At 41.2% G+C, this 21365-nt stretch overlaps 1 protein-coding gene across 3 annotated transcripts in view; it reads right to left on the bottom strand.

Annotated features, from left to right (window-relative positions):
- Positions 1 to 4276: 4276 nt before the first annotated feature.
- Positions 4277 to 21365, bottom strand: part of ENOPH1 (enolase-phosphatase 1) — a 31454-nt gene continuing 14365 nt past the window's right edge. For 2 of the 3 annotated variants that reach the window (XM_036337703.1, XM_036337720.1), the window contains exons 2-6: positions 17562 to 17663; positions 16144 to 16346; positions 15008 to 15140; positions 13500 to 13623; positions 4277 to 5353 (exon numbers count right to left, since the gene is read on the bottom strand). In XM_036337703.1, coding sequence (XP_036193596.1) covers positions 5214 to 5353; positions 13500 to 13623; positions 15008 to 15140; positions 16144 to 16346; positions 17562 to 17663 — 702 coding nt within the window. In that variant the 3' untranslated portion in view covers positions 4277 to 5213. The remainder of the gene's footprint in view (positions 5354 to 13499; positions 13624 to 15007; positions 15141 to 16143; positions 16347 to 17561; positions 17664 to 21365) is intronic. The other variant, XM_036337711.1, reaches the window with a different exon arrangement.

The raw sequence follows: 21365 nt of genomic DNA, 5'->3' as shown, positions 1-21365 counted from the left end.
ACCTTCCACCTTAAAGAACTACAAAAAGGACAAACTAAACCCCCCAAAAATAGAAGGAAATAATGAAGATTAAAGTGGAGATAGGGTGTCCTTCAACTCCACAGTCCAATGGCAGCCTCCCTTACTACTACTACTCTAGTCCTTCTCATTGATTTTGTCAACACCTCACTCCTTGTTTTAAATTTCTTTGATACCTAAAGTGGTTTCTGGCTTGGCACTCAAACCCTGTTATACCTAACTGATTTTCCTGCATCTATTCTTATCTGCCTATAACCCATTCTCCATCCAATGGAGAATTCCCTTACGTAAATCACATTGTCCGCTTCTGTTTAAAATTCTCCAGTGGCTTCCCACCACATTTACAATACAACTCAAACTTTATTGTGGTCAAGCCCTAACAATCCAGCTCTGCCCACTTTTTTGATGGCATCCAGCCACTGGCCTTCTCTCAATTACGGAATAGGCCGAACATGGACCTAGATGTTTACTATATGCCTTTCCATATTCATGGAATGCTCTTCCTTCTAGTTTCTTACATTTTCATGTCGTTCAGATTACATGTTGCCTTCTTAGCAACCCTCTATAAAAAGCCACTCTATCCTATTTTCCCAGCAGATCCAGGGCACATTATAGATGCTTCGTCAATATCTGAATGAACAATTTGGGTTAAATCTGTAAGGAAGGTGAATTCTACTTCTATTAGATAGAGTTACTCCAATGTGTTAGCAAAAACTACAAATTACTCTTAAATTAGGTTTAAGATAATAGCATTTTTAAAGGCTTTTAAAAATATATATATATATAATTTTATTGATTTTTTTACAGAGAGGAAGGGAGAGGGATAGAAAGTTAGAAGCATCAATGAGAAACATTGATCAGCTGCCTCCTGCACACCTCCTACTGGAGATGTGCCCACAACCAAGGTACATGCCCTTGACCGGAATCGAACCTGGGACCTTTCAGTCCGCAGGCCGACGCTCTATCCACTGAGCCAAACCCGCTAGGGCATGATAATAGCATCTGGCATCAGGGCATGAGTGGTGGGATAATAAATTGTTTTGGCATATATTAATTCAACTTTGTGCTCTGATGGGAAGTTTAAACACCTGAAAACAAGTCCTTTTTACACTTCAGCTAGAAAAACTGGCTTTCCAAAAATCTTTTTTTTTTTTTTACATTCTCACCTGAGGATACTTTTTCCATTGATGCTTTTAGAGAGAGTAGAGGATAGGAAAGAGAGGAGCAAGAGAGAAAAACATCAGTGTGAGAGAGACACATTGATCGGTTGCCTCCCGCACACACCCTGACTGGGGCCAGGGATTGAACCTGCAACCAAGGTATGTGCCCTTGACCAGGAATCAAACCCGTGACCCTTTAGTCTCCAGGCTGACCCTCTAACCACCGAGTCAAACCAGCCAAAAATCACTTTTTAAGAAAATTTGACTTAGGGGAGGAGAGAGAAGAGGAATATTAGTGGGTGAATTTCACTCCGTATTGCTGCCCCTTTTTCCAAATTACTCTGACTCCTAAAATATCATGCTATTGCCTTTAAGGATAAATGAACTAGACTTATTTTTCTCTTTAAGCTACGTTAGCTCCATCCCTGTATCTGGTGGCCTCACACTTGATAAGGTCTCTGGAGAAACAGCACCATCTGCTGGGCCAAGGCTGCTGTGCACCTGTCTAGACCAATGGTTCTTTACCTTCCTTTCCTTCTGAAACTCTAAAGTGGACACCAGTTAAGCTTAGCACGAAGGCCCAGCCTTCCAGAAGGCCAAACAGAAAGCTCTGCTACTCCAGAGTTGCTGATAAGATTAGAGAAGTCCCTTTGACTGAGGCTTCTCTTCTAAGAAACCAACTTGGGTTTGGGAAAGAGCACAACTGAGGTAGATCTGGATTGACAAAGGGAAATGATAAGGGCCACAACTTCAAGAGTCCTCTGTTCCTCGTATGCTCTGCAAACAAGATGCTGAGAAAATTTAGTGCCTTTGTCCTGTTTTGGAAATTACAGGTAAGATTTTTCCTCCTTTCCTTACTCAGCACCACAAATTTATCTGGATTTACCTCCTAGCTCACAACCCACCTTCTAGGCATTTTCTTCCTTTATGACCAGTCTCCTTTACAACTCAAGGGTCTTCCAAAGATCCTTTCCTATCATATTGTAAATGAGTTTCTTAGGACCTAAGAAATAGTCCCCTCACCTTTCCCACACCTCTTTGACAAACGGAATTTGATATTGCAATTTTCGAATCTATTTCCATCATCAACTATTCAATATAAACTAGTTTTTCTGGTACCCTTACCATGGAAAGTGACTGCTGCTGTAGACTAAATGTTTGTGTCCCCCACAAAGTCATATACTGAAATCTAACTACCCCCCCCCCCCCCACACACACACACACATACTTATGTATTTGGAAGTGGGACTTTGGGAGGCCTTGGCAGAACCCTCATAAAGGGATTAGTGCCATTATAAAAAGAAGCCCAAGAAAGCTCTTTCGTCCCTTCCACCATGTGAAGTTACAAAGAGAAAACTGTTCTAAGCAAACGGCTCTCATCAGACATTAAATTTGCCGGCAGCATGATCTTGGACCCAGCCTTCAGAACTGTTAAGAAATAAAATTCCAGCCCTAGCTGGTTTGGCTCAGTGGATAGAGCATTGGCCTGTGGACTGAGGGGTCCTGGGTTCAATTCTGGTCAGGAACACATGCCCAGATTGCAGGCTCAATCCCCAGTAGGGGGCGTGCAGGAGGCAGCCGATCAATGTTTCTCTCTCATCATTGATGTTTCTCTCTCTCTCTCCCTTCCTCTTTGAAATCAATAAAGGATATAAAAAAAGAAAGAAAATTTCATTTATAAGCTACCCTGTCTCTGGTATTTTGCTATAGCAATCTGAATCCACTAAGACACCTCTCCACCTCAATTCTCCATTGGCTAGATACTTACATTCGTTTCTAGTCCAGATAATGGTGTATAATTTTCTCTCATTTCTTCCTTACTTTTCCAATTATTCCTTTATTTTCTGTAAGAGATGCCTTTTCTGTCACCTTTTCGTGAGCTTTGTCAGAAATTGTATGAAGTTCAATCTTTATGAACATTTGTGGTTTTACCATCATTTACAACTCACTCCTATAAATTCATTTCCCTTTTACTACTCCTCTGTATTTCCATAATCATTAGGTTTCTTAATTAGCTACTAGAAGATAAAAATTATCAACATAAAAAATCTTTTATAGTCCCTATTCTCTCATATTTGCAAGGTTACTTCCTTTTCCTTATTCAGAGCACTCCCAAAAATCATTCCTTCAGGATTCATTAGTTTTTCTTTTTTTTTTTTATTAGTTAAGGTATTACAAATGTGTCCTCATCCCCCCCATTAACCCCCAACCCTCCCCCCCCCCCCCGCCCCACACACTCATGCTCCCATCCTCCTGTTGTCCATGTCCATTGGTTTGGCTTATATACATGTATACAAGTCCTTCGGTTGATCCCTTCCCCTTACCCCCGCCCTCCCCTACTTTCCTTCTGGGGATTGATAGCCTGATCACTGTTTCTCAGTCTTTGGGTCTGTCCCTTTTCATCAGTCTATGTTGTTCTCTATAATCCACAAATGAGTGATATCATGTGGTATTTATCTTTCTCTGACTGGCTTATTTCACTTAGCATAATGCTCTCCAGTTCCATCCATGCTGTTGCAAAAGGCAAGAGTTCCTTTTTTTTTTTTACCGCAGCATAGTATTCCATTGTGTATATGTACCACAGTTTTCTAATCCACTCATCTGCTGATGGGCACTTAGGCTGTTTCCAGATCTTAGCTATGGTGAATTGTGCTGCTATGAACATAGGGGTGCATATATCCTTTCTGATTGGCGTTTCTGGTTTCTTGGGATATATTCCTAGTAGTGGGATCACTGGGTCAAGTGGGAGTTCCATTTTTAGTTTTTTGAGGTAGCTCCATACTGTTCTCCACAGTGGCAAGTTTTTCTTGATTAATTACAATAACTGCCTCCTTCAAGCATTATCCTAGGTACCTAAAATATAAGTCTCAAAAATCTAAGAAACCCACTCATATCTTGAATGCTTACTATTCAAATAAAATAACCAATGAGGTTAACCATATATGTATACATAACTCAGTCAATGATTTCCAATGGCATTCCATTAAAACACACACATGATAAAGCAAAAACTAAAATGAAATTCTTATTTTTCTAAATCTCTAGTTTCTCTTTTGATTATGGCAATATGTGGTGTAGTTCAAGGATCTACATAAAACTGAAAGAAAAAATGTTTTTATTAATCACAATGTGAAATTAACATGATATCCCATTAGGACTAAACCAGGATAAATAATGCTGTTATAAAATTAACATTTCTCACATTCATTTTGAGGAAAATAGTACATAGTAGGGCTCTTCTAAGTCTTATAAACTGATTACAGTAAACTTTTTTTTTTAATAGTAAATAGCAATAACATATATTCTCAAACTGTGCTAAGAAGGAGTTAGAAGGGCAACTATAAAATCTAGTGATTACAACTGTTTTGTAATTTTACCTGTTACATCAGTGCACCTTTTTCACTGATAAAGCAGCTGCTTGCTAGGGGTGCCATAATGATTAGCAAGTTTCTTAAGTAATAGATGTTTGATTGATCAGGACTCAACTAGCTTCCTTTCCCAATTTTGTCTCTTTTGGAGCAGAAATAAATAACGTTATCTTCTGTAGGTAAGGAAGCTAATATTTTGAAATTCAGCTGCTAATAATCTTTTAAATCATAATTAAAAGGGGGGATGAATTACTATTAGGAATAAGTCTTTAAAATATTTCCAGTTTTTAAAACACCAAGGCTTCTGAATAACTTCTCAAACCTATCTTTCCATTTTGGTCCATAATGTGATAACTGTAACACATTAGATCTGTATTGTAGTAATTTCTTCTATCAACTACATTTTACCCTCAATAAGGGTGAGAGACTTGTGGTTTCAAACCATTTCTACATATAAAGCACCTTTAAATTAGTTTCCTTTTCACTGAACTGAGATTTCCCCCCAACTTCTGTGCCTATGAAGGTAATTTGAACACACACATATATACTTGCATGCATACATACGTGTGTTTATATGTACATTTAAAAGTAAGTTACTTTTACCACTAGAAAAAACTAGACTACAGGGCGACTCTGTGGAGACAGTTTTGTCTTCCTCGGAAATCCTCTAGGTGGAAGAAGGCAGGTACAGTTCGCTGAAGGACGTAATGAGGCTGTAGTAAGTCTTTTCATCATCTGTTAGTCCTGCATTGCCAGGTCTCACCACCACAGCTACATGTACATCTGCTTCCTCAGCAGCACTGGCCTCTGTGAAAATCAAAATGAATGCCAGAAACTTAAAAATATGATCTGAGATTTACTTGAAAGTAATCAGGGTGATGTGGGAATGTAAAAAACAGGTTTGACCCTGATCTGATAACATCTGAAGCTAGAAGGGTACATAGGTGTTGACTATATTATTCTTTTTTTACATTTTAATTTTTCTGTAATAAAAATTTTTTAAATATAATTGTACATGACAGGCTACAATGGCAATTATCCAGACCTCTGAGTTTTGTGGGGTTTTTTGTTTTTTTTTTTTAATCTTTATTGTTCAGATTATTACAGTTGTTCCTCTTTTTTCCTCCCATAGCTCCCCTCCACCCGGTTCCCCACCCACCCTCCACCCGCCCCCCTTCCACCCCCCCCCGTCCTCATTCATAGGTGCACGATTTTTGTCCAGTCTCTTCCCGCATCCCCCACAGCCCTTTCCCCCCAAGAACAGTCCACTCCCTTTCTATGCCCCTGATTCTATTATAGTAACCACTTTATTCTGTTCATCAGATTTATTCACTTTTTAGATTCACTTGTTGATAGATGTGTATTTGTTGTTCATAATTTATATCTTTACCTTTTTCTTCTTCTTCCTCTTCTTAAAGGATACCTTTCAGCATTTCATATAATACTGGTTTGGTGGTGATGAACTCCTTTAGCTTTTCCTTATCTGTGAAGCTCTTTATCTGACCTTCAATTCTGAATGATAGCTTTGCTGGGTAGAGTAATCTTGGTTGTAGGTTCCTGCTATTCATCACTTTGAATATTTCTTGCCACTCCCTTCTGGCCTGCAAAGTTTCTGTTGAGAAATCAGCTGACAGTCATATGGGTACTCCCTTGTAGGTAATTGTCTGTCTTTCTCTTGCTGCTTTTAAGATTCTCTCTTTGTCTTTTGCTCTTGGCATTTTAATTATGATGTGTCTTGGTGTGGTCCTCTTTGGATTCCTTTTGTTTGGGGTTCTCTGCACTTCCTGGACTTGTAAGTCTATTTCTTTCACCAGGTAGGGGAAGTTTTCTGTCATTATTTCTTCAAATAGGTTTTCAATATCTTGCACTCTCTCTTCTTCTGGTACCCCTATAATTTGGATGTTGGTATGCTTGAAGCTGTCCCAGAGGCTCCTTACACTATCTTCATATTTTTGAATTCTTTTTTCATTTTGCTTTTCCAGTTGGGTGTTTTTTGCTTCTTCGTATTTCAAATCTTTGACTTGATTCTTGCGCTCCTCTGGTCTGCTGTTGGGAGTCTGTATAATATTCTTTATTTCACTCAGTGTATGCTTAATTTCTAGTTGGTCCTTTATCACAACCTCGAGGGTCTCACTAGATTTCTTGAGGGTCTCATTAAGTTTATCAGCGGTTTCTAGAAAATTCTTGAAAAACCTTAAAAGTGTAGTTTTGAACTCTATATCCAGTAGTTTGCTTTCCTCCATTTCTGTCATTTGTGACCTGTTTCTTTGTCTCGGCATTTTTTATGCTTCACTGTGTCGATAGAGTGGCTTTCTGTGCTAAGTGTCCTATAGAGCCCAGTGGCTCAGCCTCCCCAATTACCTGAGGTAGACACTCTTGGTGCCCCCCCTTGTGGGCTTTGTGCACAGTCTTGTTGTAGTTAAGCCTTGATTGTTGTGGGTAACTGGGAGGATTTGACCTCCAGGCCAAATCTAACCAGCTGTGTCTGCAGTGGGAGAACTTCTGTGCTAGAGACACCGCTCCGGGACAAGACTTGCTTCAGTGGGGCTTTGGTGCTCACTGAGTCTGCCCCCTGAGTTTGTCCTTTATGGATCCAAGGAGCTGCAATCTGGATGGTCCCACTCTGACCACCAGGCACACTGGCTCCTGTATCTCTAAGGAGGTGCTAATCTAGCCTCTGCCTGAGGCTACCCAGCAGAAGCTCAGCTGTGAAGCAATGCAAGTTGCCCTGGGGCCTTGGGCAAGCTGCAGTTTGTTAAGTAATTTTCAGATTGCAAAGGGCCGGGCCTTTCATATGCAAAAGCCTCCGTGCAAGGCTTGGGCGGGGCGGGGTCCCAGAGGATCAACAGGGCGGGCAGAGCGATCAGTTATGGCTGCTCTCAGTCCTGCCCTCAGAGGCCCCGCTTCTCAGTGTCCCAGCTATCGCTGCGAGCTCCTCCGAGAGAAAGCTGCCCTTGAGTACCGACTGATGCCAGAGTCCCGTTTCTCCCGTATGAATCTGGGTCCCCAGAGACTCGCCCAGAACTGGAGCTCAGAGCCTGAGACTCCCTCCCGATTGAAAAAGACCGTGTCCTCAGCCGCCAGCCCTCTCCACATGCACCTCCACATCTTTGTATTTTACTTCTGCACCGCACCTCCTCTGAGTCTCGGTATGCTTTTCTCTTTCCTTCTAGTTGTAGAATTTCCACTCAGCCAGCCTTCCTGTGGTTCTGGATAATGTCCGTTCCATCTTTTAGTTGTATTTTTGAAGTGGTTGTGTGAGGCAGCAATCTCCGGTGTTTACCTATGCCGCCATCTTGGTTTTCCCAGACCTGAGTTTTATTAAGTACATGTGAATGCAGGACAGTGAATGCAGGACAGAGTCATGTTCTGTCCACACCTTTGTTCCATTCCCTCCCATTAGTCCTACAGAGAACTGAGCTGTATCCCCAAAGGGCAGCCTGCTGGGGAAAACACCAATTAAGAAGAGAGGAGAAAAAATCCTAGGACCTAATAAAGCTGAAATACCTGCTCTCACAACCTGAGCCCAAACGTATCACAACCCTTGACTAGAATACCCATCTTTTTTGCCTGGTAAATTCCTAGTCTTTAGAATTCAATTTAAATATCTCATCTTCCAGAAGCTCTATTAAGGGCATCATCCTATGTGTTCCTTCAACACCCTGTATTTTAGCTCTATTGCAACAACATGAAGTGACAGTTACTATCTGTTGTCACTCTCCTTCCTCAATAGATTGTGATCTGTGATTGCATAGTGGGTAAAATAAGAACAGGATTAGTAAAATAAACCTAGACATTACAGGAAATATCTCTAAAATGCCTTGGGTTATGTATCTCCTCATCTTGTTTCCATCTGAAAGGTAACAGCTTTTAATTTAGCACCTAATATACCAGGTACTGTTCTAGAAACAGAACAAAACAAGGCTCCCGCCTTCATGGAGCTCCATTCTCATCTAAATCTTTACAATAACCTTGAGGTAGTTACTATTACTAACCCCTTTCCACAGATATGGAAACTGAGAGCTAGGGAGGTAGAACTAAAGTTTGAAATTGTTACTCTGACTCTGTGGTCTGTGCTCTAGAACAAGGGTCAGCAAGTTACATATGACCTGACACTTGTTTTTGTAAACAGAGGCTGAGTGTCCTGCAAAGCCTAACGTATGTTCTACCTGGCCCTGTCCAGAACAAGTGTGCCGGCTCCTGGTCTACAGTGCTACTACTCGAGTGTGGTCCATGGACCAGCAGTGTGGGAATCACCTGGAATCTCAGGTCCCCAGCATGGAACTACTGAATTAGGACTTGCAATTTAACAAATGATGCCTCTGCAGACGGTGAGTTTTGATCAGAAAGTTGAAGGAAAGAAAGTTGGCAAAAGAGGAGGCATTTGAGGCAGGAGGCACTGTAGGCAAACATAACACATGTGTAAATATTGGGGGAATGGAGCAAGTCAGGGTGGGAGGTAGGACACAGTTCGGAAAGATGGGGCATACTTGGATAGACAGAGCAAAACTGGGGAATAATCTGAAACATGCTGTATGGAATTTAGGTTTGGTATAAAAAACCTCAGTGGGCCCTGGCCAGGTGGCTCAGTTGATTGGAGTGTTGTCCCATACACCTGCAGGTTCTATTCCTGGTCAGGGCACATAGCTAGGTTGCGGATTCGATATCAAGTTGGGGTGCCTACGGGGGAGGGCAACTGACTGATGTTTCTCTCTTACATCGATGTTTCTCTCCCTTCCTCTCTCTAAAATCAGTTGAAAAATGCACACACACACACACAAGCATGTCCTTAGGTGAGGATTAAAAAACACCTCAGTAGTTTCTCTTTGGAAAACAGTTGCAACATCTGAATGGATTAAAGAGCAGTGGCGTTGAGAGATAAGATCCCAGTGAGAAGTGGGACAGGCTGCCTCTTCCTCCTACCTACCTCAGGTGTCTCTCGCCTCTTCCTATGAAAGGGCTGTCCCCTTCCCAAGGTGAAAAAAGTGCTAAACAATCCTCTCCTCAGGTAAACTCTGCAGATGCCATTCATCCCAGCAGAAGAGGCAGCTCCCTCCTACTCCCTGCCAGTTCCGAGCCTGAATGCTTCAAGTCAAGCTTTCCTCCTAACGAGCAATCTGGGGTCTCCACCAAGCTGAGCCATCATGATCCACGATCCACCTGACACTAGCTAATTGTTCCACATTCATCATCTTACCTACATCACCATGGGCAAGTTCTGTTCCTAAGCATCTATTTGCTCTATTCATACAATACTGAGACACTAATACTTAAAACCCTGCACCTCTTTCCTTTCCTCAAAAGGGAAAAAGTCATTCAGTTCTCTCTCTCTCTTTTTAGAGAGAGTGGAAAAGAGAGAGAAGGAGAGGGAAGGAGGAAGAGAAAGGGAAAGGAGGGAAGGAGAGAGAAACATTGATGTGAGAAACACATCAATTGGTTGCCTCCTACACATGCTCCAACCAGGGTGGGGGATTGAACCTGAAACCTTGGTACACGCCCTTGACTGGGAATTGAACCCGCAACCCTTCCATGCACAGGCTGGCGCTCTAACCACTGAGAAACACAGGCCAGGCTCAGTTCTCTTTTATGCTTGGGTGTTATTTGGGATATCATTTAGTCCTCTCTGCCTTGGCAATAAAAGTCTGGGCATGTGATACCAAAACACAGGATCAGAGATAATAGACAAGAGTGAGGCAGGCAGCCAGCTGCCTGGCCCCATCCCAGCTACAGATGGACCCAGTTCTGGCCTTACTACCGGGTGTGGAGCTGGCAGAAGTCTAGGGGCAGGAATAAAACCTCTTTGTGAGGACTCTGAGGGAATCAATTTCATTGTGAGGCCAAACTGAGGATCATCTCTAGTCTGTAAAAAGAGTAAGAATAATTTTTGGGACTGCACCCTAAGGAAAGGAAATGGCTTAAGGGAAAAAGAAAGACCTGAAATTATAGTTGTACTACGATGGCAACTAGACAAAAAAATGTAGCTGAAAACAAGACTATGAAGAAACCATACGTGATCTTAAGGCATAATTTGTAATTATTAATAGTAACCAAAAGGTAGAGGATGGAGAGAAACATTGGGTCTGGGGATCACAGAATGCTTGGGACAGGCTGACTTTATGGAGAGCCCCAGCCACAAATCAGATCCCTAAGCCTGCAGGAACTTAACCATTCAAAGTGCTAAGGAAATTAAATATAGGACAAACCACAGATTTTCATCTTCAACAGCCCCCTTTATGTGAATGATTAAAGAAAAACAATTCACAGATTAAACCAGACAAACTCACCAGGACAAGGCCTGTCTCCTTTCCATAAGGAGTAAATTTATCATTCCTCACAGAAACTGCTGGCGCATCCCTAACCTATATGGACAACAAAGCGACCTCCCACCTCAACACTCAAAGTCCCACAAAAACCAAAGAGGGTATATTGAGCTTCAAAGCAGTAAAATGTTTGATAGGCAAACATTTACAGTTCAAAGTAAAGACCAGGTGAAATGTTTGTTGATGGCACATTTAAGCGGCCTGGCTACCTAGTTACACCATGAACCCTAAAGCAGTGTGCCTGTGCATCTGTCAGTCTCACTTCAGTGCAGTCAGATATGCCAAATGTAAAGCTTTCCAAGATGTGGGAAAATGAGACACCATTTGTAGAAACCCTTAGACTCAAGCTGAGCCAAGCCAGGACAGGTGCTGATCCCCACTAAATACTGTCTAACTAGGTCAAAAGTTCCAGTCTAGATGCATCAAGGTGTGAAATTTAACAAAGGTAATCACAATTACTGAATTCTTTGGTATGTCAGGTGAAATTAAGCCCGTTTTACCCCTTTCTCCAAAAAACATATTATAGCTTCTTGAAGGCATCTAGATTCTGGATGATCAATGCTGGTTGAGATTTTTTCCAAATCCACTTAGCAAATTAGTCTGTGTTATTATATACCTACAACTCCTCCCTAACACAAGAGGCCAAAAGGTCAAGGGTCAGCAGTAGAAAAAATATACGCACTACCACAGGTAAGATGCCACTGCTAGCAGACTGGATTTGCCTTTGGGCCCCATCTCTGCAAGTCCTAATGACTGGGTGACTTTAGTTCTGTGATAATAGACAGAGGGCTGAAGGGAGGAATAGTGCCTGTAGATGCTGAAGCTGCCCCCAAGGGGCCCAGGAGCCACGTGGAGCTGACTAGGCAAGAGAGCATCCCCCTGCCCTCTGTCTCTCCCCCAACCGCCTTCCCCAGCGTGCGGCAGTCAGGGTGCTGGAGCAGCTGCGCAGTGCACAAAGCCCTGCCCTGGGGTAAACAGAGGGTGAAACTTATAACCCAAGGTGAGTGGAAGAAACAGAAATATATAGAACTACCCTCAAATACAAGTGCAATTATAAACACACCAAGGTAGCCCCTGGGGAGATGCACAACTCTAAGGAGAATAACCATAAAATCAAGGGCCAGGGCTAAGGCCAGGCTGGGGAGTGTGGGAAAGCCTCACCAACCAGGGACATTCAAGTAAGAACAGCAGGGACACCCGACACCCCATCTCCCCAAACCCCGCCTTTGCCTGCTGCTGCCTGTTTCCTTATTGGCTACCACTTCCCTCTATCATTTCATAGAGGACTCAGAGTCTTACAAACGTACTTGGGTATGTATTTTACATTTGGTCAAAACCACTCCTGAAATCACTTAAATTGCCAATGAAGAACAGTATACACTGCTTTGTGCATTCAATCCTTAAAGTAATAATGCATCTGCTAATATACCATCTATATATATAAAACCCTCATATGCAAATAGACCAAAAGGCGGAACAACCGAACCACCGGTCACTATGACGTGCGCTGACCACCAGAAACATGGCGGGCGTCGGCAGCAGGCGGCAGAGTGCGGAACATGACAGGCATCACTGTGGCAGGATGGTGGAGCAGGTGGGCGGCACCAGACCAAGGCGGGACATAGGGCGAGCCTCTGGTGGTTACTGAAAATTCTTTGCTCCCATGTGCCATGTCCCGCTGGGCGCTTACACCTGCTACCAACCCCGATTGCCCCTGAGGGCTTCTCCACCTCCCCCTGCTTCTGAGGGGCAATCGGGGCGGCCACCACCGCTTGCACTGCTGACGGCGCCGGCCCTAATCACTCTGGGCTGTCAGTGGGTGCAAGTGGGGCCGGTGCTGTCAGCATGTGGAAGCAATGGTGGTAGGAGCAGGGCTGCTGGCAGATAGGGGACCAGGGGCCACGGCAGGAGGGGCCAGGCAGGGTCTCAGAGGATGGGCCGAGACCCGCCCCTGTGCCCACTGCAGCCTCGTGGCCCACAGTTCCTTTTAAGGTGCACGAATTCATGCACTGGGCCCCTAGTTTGAAATAAAGAGGGCCATGCTGGGTAAAGAAGATGCTGTCTTTAAACAGGTGAATCTTGAAGGCCTGGGAACTAATAAGACGGTCTTCGGGAAGGTGGGATGAGGCTCCTAGTCAAGCCAGGGCAGTGTTCACCAATTGAATGGACTGTAAGGCAAAGTCACTCAAACTAGAGTTCTCTTTTATCAGCTGAGTGTGTTATGTGATCTCACTGCTGCTAAATATGTTTGATGCAGATGCACTGTGACTTTATTGTCCTTACCTAGCCATGCATCTACCATCATATTCTTGCCTGCATGCTCATTTCCACAACGATACCCTGTAAGTCATCCTTTCTTATTTTCCCACTTCACCTGTGTGTGTAAGTACAGAGGGATGCATATGCAACCAAGGATAAGGAGTTAAAATGAGAGAAAATAAGTTTTTCCAATGCCACTTCCCCATACACAACCCCCAATGGAGAGAAAGGTGAGTTGGCCGGTTCACTGTTTCTTTTTATAAAACTTTCATTTTTCAAAGGTCCACCCATAACATAAACTTTCTTTAAAGAGGCAATGTGTTTGTAGTGCTGGGCTCAGATCCCATCCTGGAATAAGAAGTCAGATTCCTCACCTAGAGTAACGTCTGTCAGAAACAAGATGTTATTGGTTGAGCACCCAATGCTGTTTGCAATCTTTCGATAACTCTCACTCTCTACTTTGTGTCCAATCTTGGTATCAAAGTGACCATCAACAAGCTGAAAAAAGAGAAGGGGAAATACTGATGTTGTAAATATACTAGTAACCTGGACCACTTTGTCTCTATCCCTTATCTCTGAAATATACAATCATATTGACTTCATTCACTCAATATGTAACTGAAAAATCTACGTACAAGAGAACTTTGAGATGACTACAAGAAGTACATACAAAGATTTTATAGCAATAAACATTTGAAAGGAGAAAACTACCAAATCAACATATATAAGATAATTTTACAATTTACTTGCTTTGCTTTCTTTAGCATTAATTTTTTATACAAAATCTTTTAAAATCTACATGACCTACTTTCTACCCTTAAAATACTATTTGTACTCAAACTACTGACTAGAGTGAGTTTCACTACTAACGAAAGTTTCACTCCTTTCGACCCCAGAATGAACAGATTTCTTTACCCTACCTCATTAGTAAGTTGTTATTTTACTTTCATTTTCTGATTAAAACATTCTGAGATTCTACCCAAGAACTAGTATATATCCTTGCTGCTCAATAAATATTTATTTTAAAACTAGTTAGCTGAGTGACCTATTGTGTACCACTAAGTTCAGTGTATACTGAATTAGCATTTCTTTTTAAATCCCTTAAGTGAATCCTTTCCAATGACCACCCTGTCCCCCAGGGGCATAGGGATGCTAGGACGGAGGGGCTAACAACAATTTTTTCATGAACAAGAAATTTAATAGGTGGCCTTAACTTTTAATTGTTTAATGATGTCCCCAGTTCTCTTACATAAGAATGCTGGCTCTGCTAAAGTAAAATCTGTATCTCTCCAAAGTACCAGAAACAATTAATCCACCTTGTACTCTGCTCCAGTCAAGAAGTCCGTTTTTTTCTTTTTTTTGGATAGTGGCAAGTATCACAACTTTACATCTTATCCGCTCTACTTTAAACAACCAAAAGAAGCATGCCATTAGTTTCCTTTCAGTTGACAACTTCCTAATACTGGCAAGATAGCTGATTTACAAGCTAGATCATGTCTTGTTAGCTGTATTTTATATCACAGAACCACATAGGGTGAATGTTTAAAAATGGAGACTCCGACTCCCCACTCCAGGCCTGCCAATTCAGATTTGCTCAGAAGCAGGGCCCAGGGATCTACATTTTTAACAGACTCCCCAGGTGATCCTTATGCACAACAAAGTTTAAGAACCTTTGATATATAAAGACTGGTTAACACAGAAACAGTTAACTCTTGCTTATAATGTATTTCCCCAGTTTTCCCACTTCCCTTTGCAACATGCTTGGCATATATAAATGCAATTATCTGAATGGGGATTTAGCTTATAACTGTACCATATTCCTGTAACATTCATTATTTCATGCTTTGATAATGTCAAAGAACAAAGTTATCATGTAACCTACCTCAAGAATATCTCCCTCTGTAGAATACCCGAATAATAGTTTCTGTGCTTCTACACTCCCTGAAGAATAAATATACACCTTCATTCCAGCCTCTCTCCACTTCCTGACTGCTGGAACTACATCTTCAAAGAACCTAGACAGAAAATCAAGTTAAAATGCAGGAATACATTATGTTGCCAGATGAAAACCAATCAAAATAGTTGTCACAAGTTTCTCTATTTGTGCCCAAATTGTCATCATGAGAAGGGACTCCATCTGCAGATCTAATAAGAGTGTCACGGAGTTCCAGGATCACACAGATCAGAAACAATAATTTGAGTGGAGAGAAAAATAGTTTTTGACAGCCCCACTGATAATCAAAAGTGATTACAGTCTGGCTGGTGTGGGTCAGTGGTTGAGCGCTGACCTATGAACCAGGAGGTCACGGTTCGATTCCCAGTCAGGGCACACACCCAGGTTACAGGCTTGATCCCCAATGTAGGGTGTGTGGGAGGCAGCCTACCAGTGAGTCTTTCTCATCACTGATGTTTCTATCTTTCTGTCTCCCTTCCTCTCATAGGCAGCTGGAAACAGTCTTGGATCTTAGGGTTTATATCTGCTAAAATACTTAGCAGCAGTATCTTATTAAGAATTTTTTAGCAAAGCAGGACTCATAAGTCTTCTTTAGCAGGAGTGTTCTTAGGAACTCCACAACCAAGACAAAGAGCACAGAGAAGAGTGGCACTGCTGACACTGAGTAACCCCCAAAGTGACGGGGAGCATAATTTTACTTCTCTAACAGAAGAGAAACAGATAATCGAATGGTCCTAGGAAGCAGCTCAACATGCTGTTACTCTTAGCAAAGGATCAGATCTGACTTAGTTCAAGAAAGTCACCATTTCCCAGGAAGCTATTTTCAAACTGGAATTAAAAGTTCTTTAACCATCCCACCAAGCCAAACATCAGGTTTGGGGAATTTAGCTGGGTGAAATGCTTTATCCCAGCTTCGAAAAAATAAAACACTCACTTGTTAGAATTAAAAGAATTTGATTTTACCTATTTTACTAATCATGCAATACTGGAGAAGAGGACTAGTGGAAAATGTATTTGGTTTTGGGGCTGATGAAATGTTCAGAGTCCCATGAGCAGCTACATACTCTGCTTTCACGTGCCCTGCTGTGAATGCTGCCCTCCACATGTGGCCCTGCAGCTGTTTCAGTGCTGTAGTCTTTCGGTCCAGAGACATCTGCCAGCACACATTATCTACCACGGCCTGGATCATCAGTTGCAGGTCATCTGCTCCATTCTCAGGTGCAGCAGGGATTGGAACAGCCCCATCCAGGTGGGAGTCCTCTTCAGCCTTCAAGTCATAAACAACATTTTTTGAAAAAAGAGTCCTTAAAATGAGACCTGAAAACCAAGCCTACCAATTTTCTCCAACTATCATTAGCACCAAGCACTGTTACAAATTAAAGGATCCTACATTTTTGGTGCTGATCTGAATGATTCCTAAAAGAAATGGATTATAATTAATAATTTACACGATCTTCCCTATATTGCTAAAGTTAAAATTTAAACTGAGAGGCATCTTTGTAGGAAGAGAGACAGCATATGATAAAATGATACAGTTAAGACCTGGTTTGTTGATTCACTTATTAGGATGAACAAACTAGGACTCAATGAAATCTGATAATTTTCTCTGAACTGTAACTAAAGAAAAAACACACACAAGAAAACCTTTAAATCAGTTCATGTCTGGAATTCAATGAAAAGAAGCTAGTGAAGTAATGTCTGGGGTTGCTTCATATTCAGTCTCCTGCCATCTCTCATATCTTATAAAAACTCTAACAGCTATTTGAAACACTGACAATGTGAGAACGCCTATGTCCAACCTCTAAAGACTCAATGATATACATCCTACAGCAAGGATATATGTACATATGATTCAACAAGAGTTGAGACAACAAAAAAGGTAAGGGGAGGTGTTTCAGACTAACCTGGAGTTATCTAGAAAATCTAACAAACTCAAATACTCCATGTCACGAAGAATATATTTCCAATCCTAACTTTTAACCTTAGAAATTTCAGAGAGCATTCCACATTGTTTAAAGTAGAAAATTAACTAGAAAATAAGTGCTACAGAGTTAGCTCTGCACAGTATGTAAGAACTTTGCCACTGAAGCAATTTTAATTAAGAAAAAAAAAAAAGGAGTGCCACTGCACACAATGTGTAAGGGGAAAATAGAGATTGAAAACTGGACAGAGAACAGAGCACAAGAGGCAGGTATGAGGGCTGGGCCAAGTGCGAGCTGGGGTAAGAGGTCTGGAGGCGGTGGGCAGATGTGAGGGCCCGCAAGCACTTGTGCAGGGCTCAGAGGGGGCTCATGCCAGGAGGCAGAAGAGAGTAGAGAATGAGGTGATGAGGTACTATCCCTTGGAGACTTTAATGAACAATGTGAAAAGACAGTGCAAAACCTTTTGCATTCCATGCAGAAGGGCTTGAGCATGAGTCTCTAAGCATCATTATTTCTAAGATACTTGGGAATGTGGAAGCAATGGAATAGAATGTCCCAACCTGCTTCCTCAAAAGACTGATATCCTGCTGGCATTCCTCTTCTTCCCAATGTGTCTGCAAATACTCTTTAACATTTTCTTTGATGTAAGGAAATAAAATGTCCTGGTAAAAGAGTAAAAGAAAATATCAACTATTAGCTTTATTCATGTGCATGAGATCAAGTTCTTCAACAATCTCACCTTAGCTAACTGTAGCAAATAAGCCACTGAAAATATGAAAATTGCAGTTGTGGATATATGAGTGAGAGACATAGACCAATAAACAAATAAAAAGATCAAGAATCAGTAAACCATGACCCTCAGCCCAAATCTGTTCTACATCTTGTTTTTGTATATGAAGTTCACTGGAACATAGCCACATTCATGTTTACATAGTGTCTATGGCTACTTTGGGGCCACAATGGTAGAGCTGAGTATTCATAACCAAGATCATATTGCCCACAAAGTCTAAACATTTACCATTCAGCCCTTTACAGAAAGTCTGCTGACTCCAGAACTAGATTGCTAGACCATATGTCCTTGAGGGCAGGGATCAAGTATATGTTGTTCACAGCTATAACCTCAATGCATACCACAGTACTTGGCACATGTATATAACTCAAATATATGCTGAAAAGTGTCCACGCATGACAACGCTTTTTAAAAAACACACCTGAGCACCATGATTCTTGGTCATCAGACTACTTAAGAATACCCTATACGAAAGTGATGTGCAAAACAATTCAGAAATAGATAACCTGTCAGTAATTCATGCATTGGGAATATGATCTCTCTTAGGTCAAAGTTTTTACATTTACTTACAACTGTAGCATATGTATCTTAAAAAAAATGTGCCACTTTCAGCAATTGCTTTAGTGTCCACTATATGCCAAGATATGCTAGTCCCAGAGTTGGGCATGAAGAAAAGGATTCAAAAGATAAATGAGTCACAGTTCCTATTATCAGTAAGTTTAAGAACCTGGGGTGGGAGGTGGAAGGTAAACAAAGAATTATAATGGGGTACAATGGATAAGACAAGAGTACAGGCAGAATGCTGTGTGGATCCAGAGAGTAATGGCTCTGCAAGTCTTAGGAATAGCCAGAGTCTAAAACCAACATGCTGTGAGTATAGGCCCCAAGAACATAATTCAGAGAAGGCCTTACATTTTAAGAAAAATCCATAATCAAGTTGAATTCAAGAAGTCTGTTAATCCAAACTCATTCATTCAAACATTAACTCAATGTCCAATACAGGGCAGGCCTTGTGCTAAGAGCTGGAAATATAATTGGGACAAAAACCACACATCCACACATGATCTCTAATCGCAAGGAGTAGAAACACGTCTTTTTAGGGGTCCCGTAGGGTCAAAATCTTTTCATGAGAATACTTAGTTGTTATTTGCCTTTTTAGTTTCATCTCTTCAGGAGTGTACAATAATTTTCCAGAGGCTAGATAATGTGTGATATCACAAGAGATCCTATGCAGATACGAGAATCTAGCTGTCTTCAATAGCTAGCCATTGAAGAGGCATGCAAAAAATGTGAAACAATGCCTCTTCTAACCACATTTTCCAAAATAAAATTATTTTTTGAAAAAAATTTTATATTAACAAAGTAATGCGATTTATTGTTGTTTAAAATGAATGAGTATTTTTAAATTACTGTTTTAATTTCTAATACGGTAAATATTAATCAATATAATCCATATAAATAAAAGTTCTTTGGTTCTTCAGTAATTTGAAGAGTATAAAGGAATCCTGAAAACAAAAAGTCTGAGAACCACAAGGTGAATAGGATTAACCCAGAGAAGATCAGAGAGGATGTTCCAAACAGAGGGAATGGTGGGGTGAAGGAAAGGTTCTTGATAGTCACCTCATCTATGGAGTGTGTAAGCCAGAGATAAAAGGCAAGGGTTTTCAAATGTTTCCATACCACTTGAGGTGTGCAAAAGGCCCTGAAGATAAGTGATCCTATTCTCTTAAAAGAGGGCTCACTAAATGTAATTAAGAACGGGCTCCAATTCCTGAAGCTGCTGCAAGTGCTATCACAGGGCATCTGTGCCAAACACAGCACCTACCTCTTCTGATTAATATTAATCAGAACCAGCCCTCAGCCCAGCTTTGTGGGATGTAGGGAACATCTTAAAACCACTGATCCGTGCTTTCTCTCTCTTCCCTTGGACCTCTTCCTTGTTACAAGCTTCTGGGCCATTACATTTTCCTAAATATTATAAGACAGTGAACAAGGACAAAAGAGGTGAAAGAAACTGGCAGGAAACTGAGGGATGATGTGACTAGGACATAGTTAAAAGATCCATATGAACAAAACTATGTGTTTTTTTAGTATGCATAGTGTTTCCCTGGCTGGTACAAAGATTTGGCTACATAATTAGGATTGTTTAATATTTAAGAAGACCCAAGTTCAAATTAAACTGCAGTTCCAAATGAAAATACACAACACAAGAAAATTATGGCTTTTTTTAAAATGGTAGGACTGAATCTCTCTTCATAATACGTTATTCAAATTTCACCTGCCCTAGAAAAAATAAAGAAGTCATTCAATTTTGCTTGTTCTCCTTTGGTAAGTAATGGATCATTCATCAAATTTTTCAGCATACTTGACAGAAAAGCCTTGTTTAAGCTCAATGAAAACTCATTCTTGATCTAAAAGAAGAAAAATGAAGAGCTAAGATTGACAGCTTTCTTTTCCAAGAGATTCCTTTTACCCTAGTGATATATTTCTGATTTTCTTTAAATTACTTAGTTTTCCCATCATGCCCCTCCTTAGCCCTTCCTTTATCTACCGAATGTCTCTCCTCCACTCCCGTACTGGGGTAAGGCTGCAAAGTGGCCCCCGACTTGAGAATGCCATCTGAGAAGATGTAGTAAAAATTGAAGATACACAAGCCGTTTCTCTCCTGGGCATATACATATACCATAGAGAAACTAACACATGTGCGCACACACAAAGAGGAAAGGGAAAAAATGCTTATTGCAGCACTGGGTATAATTGCAAAATAACTGAAAACAACCTAAATCTTTATCAGCTAGAAAATAGATAAACGGGAGCCACAACCTGCATGGCTAGGGTTCAGGATCTGAAGAAGGGCATGATGCACAAATGAAAATACTATACAAGAAATATGAATTTAGAAAGCATGGGGGGGCCAGGTGGAAACCTCTCTCTTGGAGAGGCACACCCGACTTCCGGGCGGTCTGCTTTTTATTTACTTGAATACACATTTGCCCTTTAGCAATGCATACAGGCATATCAAAGGTAAAGTTTGGTAAATAATAAAAGGATTATCAGGTTAGGGAATTGCCTTCAGCCACTGAGCCCACAACAGGGCGATAGTATGCTGATTTTCAGCCCTGCTAAATATCAAAGTCCATTGGCCTTCCAAAGGGTCTTTTTGTTTTAATATGCTAACTACTGTTGGTTTTAGCCTCTGGCAAATGAGTATACTCATACTCTAAAAGATTATAAAGCAGTTGAATATTAATGTACTAAAATTATATTTATCAATATGAACATAAACTCTAACATATGAATCAAGTTCTAATGCAAAATGAAATGGCCTGGCTGATTTGGCTCAGGGGTTGAGCACTGACCCATAAACCAGATCATGGTTCGATTCCTGGTCAGGGCACATGCCCGGGTTGTGGGCTCAGTCCCCAGTGTGGGGCATGCAGGAGGCAGCCAACCGATGATTCTCTCACATCACTGATGTTTCTATCTCTCTCTCCCTCTCTGATATATATATATATATATATATATATATATATATATATAATTTTTGAAGACACAAAAAACAAAATTAGATGTA

The sequence above is a fragment of the Myotis myotis genome, unplaced genomic scaffold, assembly GCF_014108235.1.
Source record: "Myotis myotis isolate mMyoMyo1 unplaced genomic scaffold, mMyoMyo1.p scaffold_m19_p_1, whole genome shotgun sequence".
Taxonomy (NCBI): Eukaryota; Metazoa; Chordata; class Mammalia; order Chiroptera; family Vespertilionidae; genus Myotis; species Myotis myotis.
Note: the sequence above shows the minus strand (reverse complement) of the source record. Positions and strands in the feature narration are given on the sequence as shown.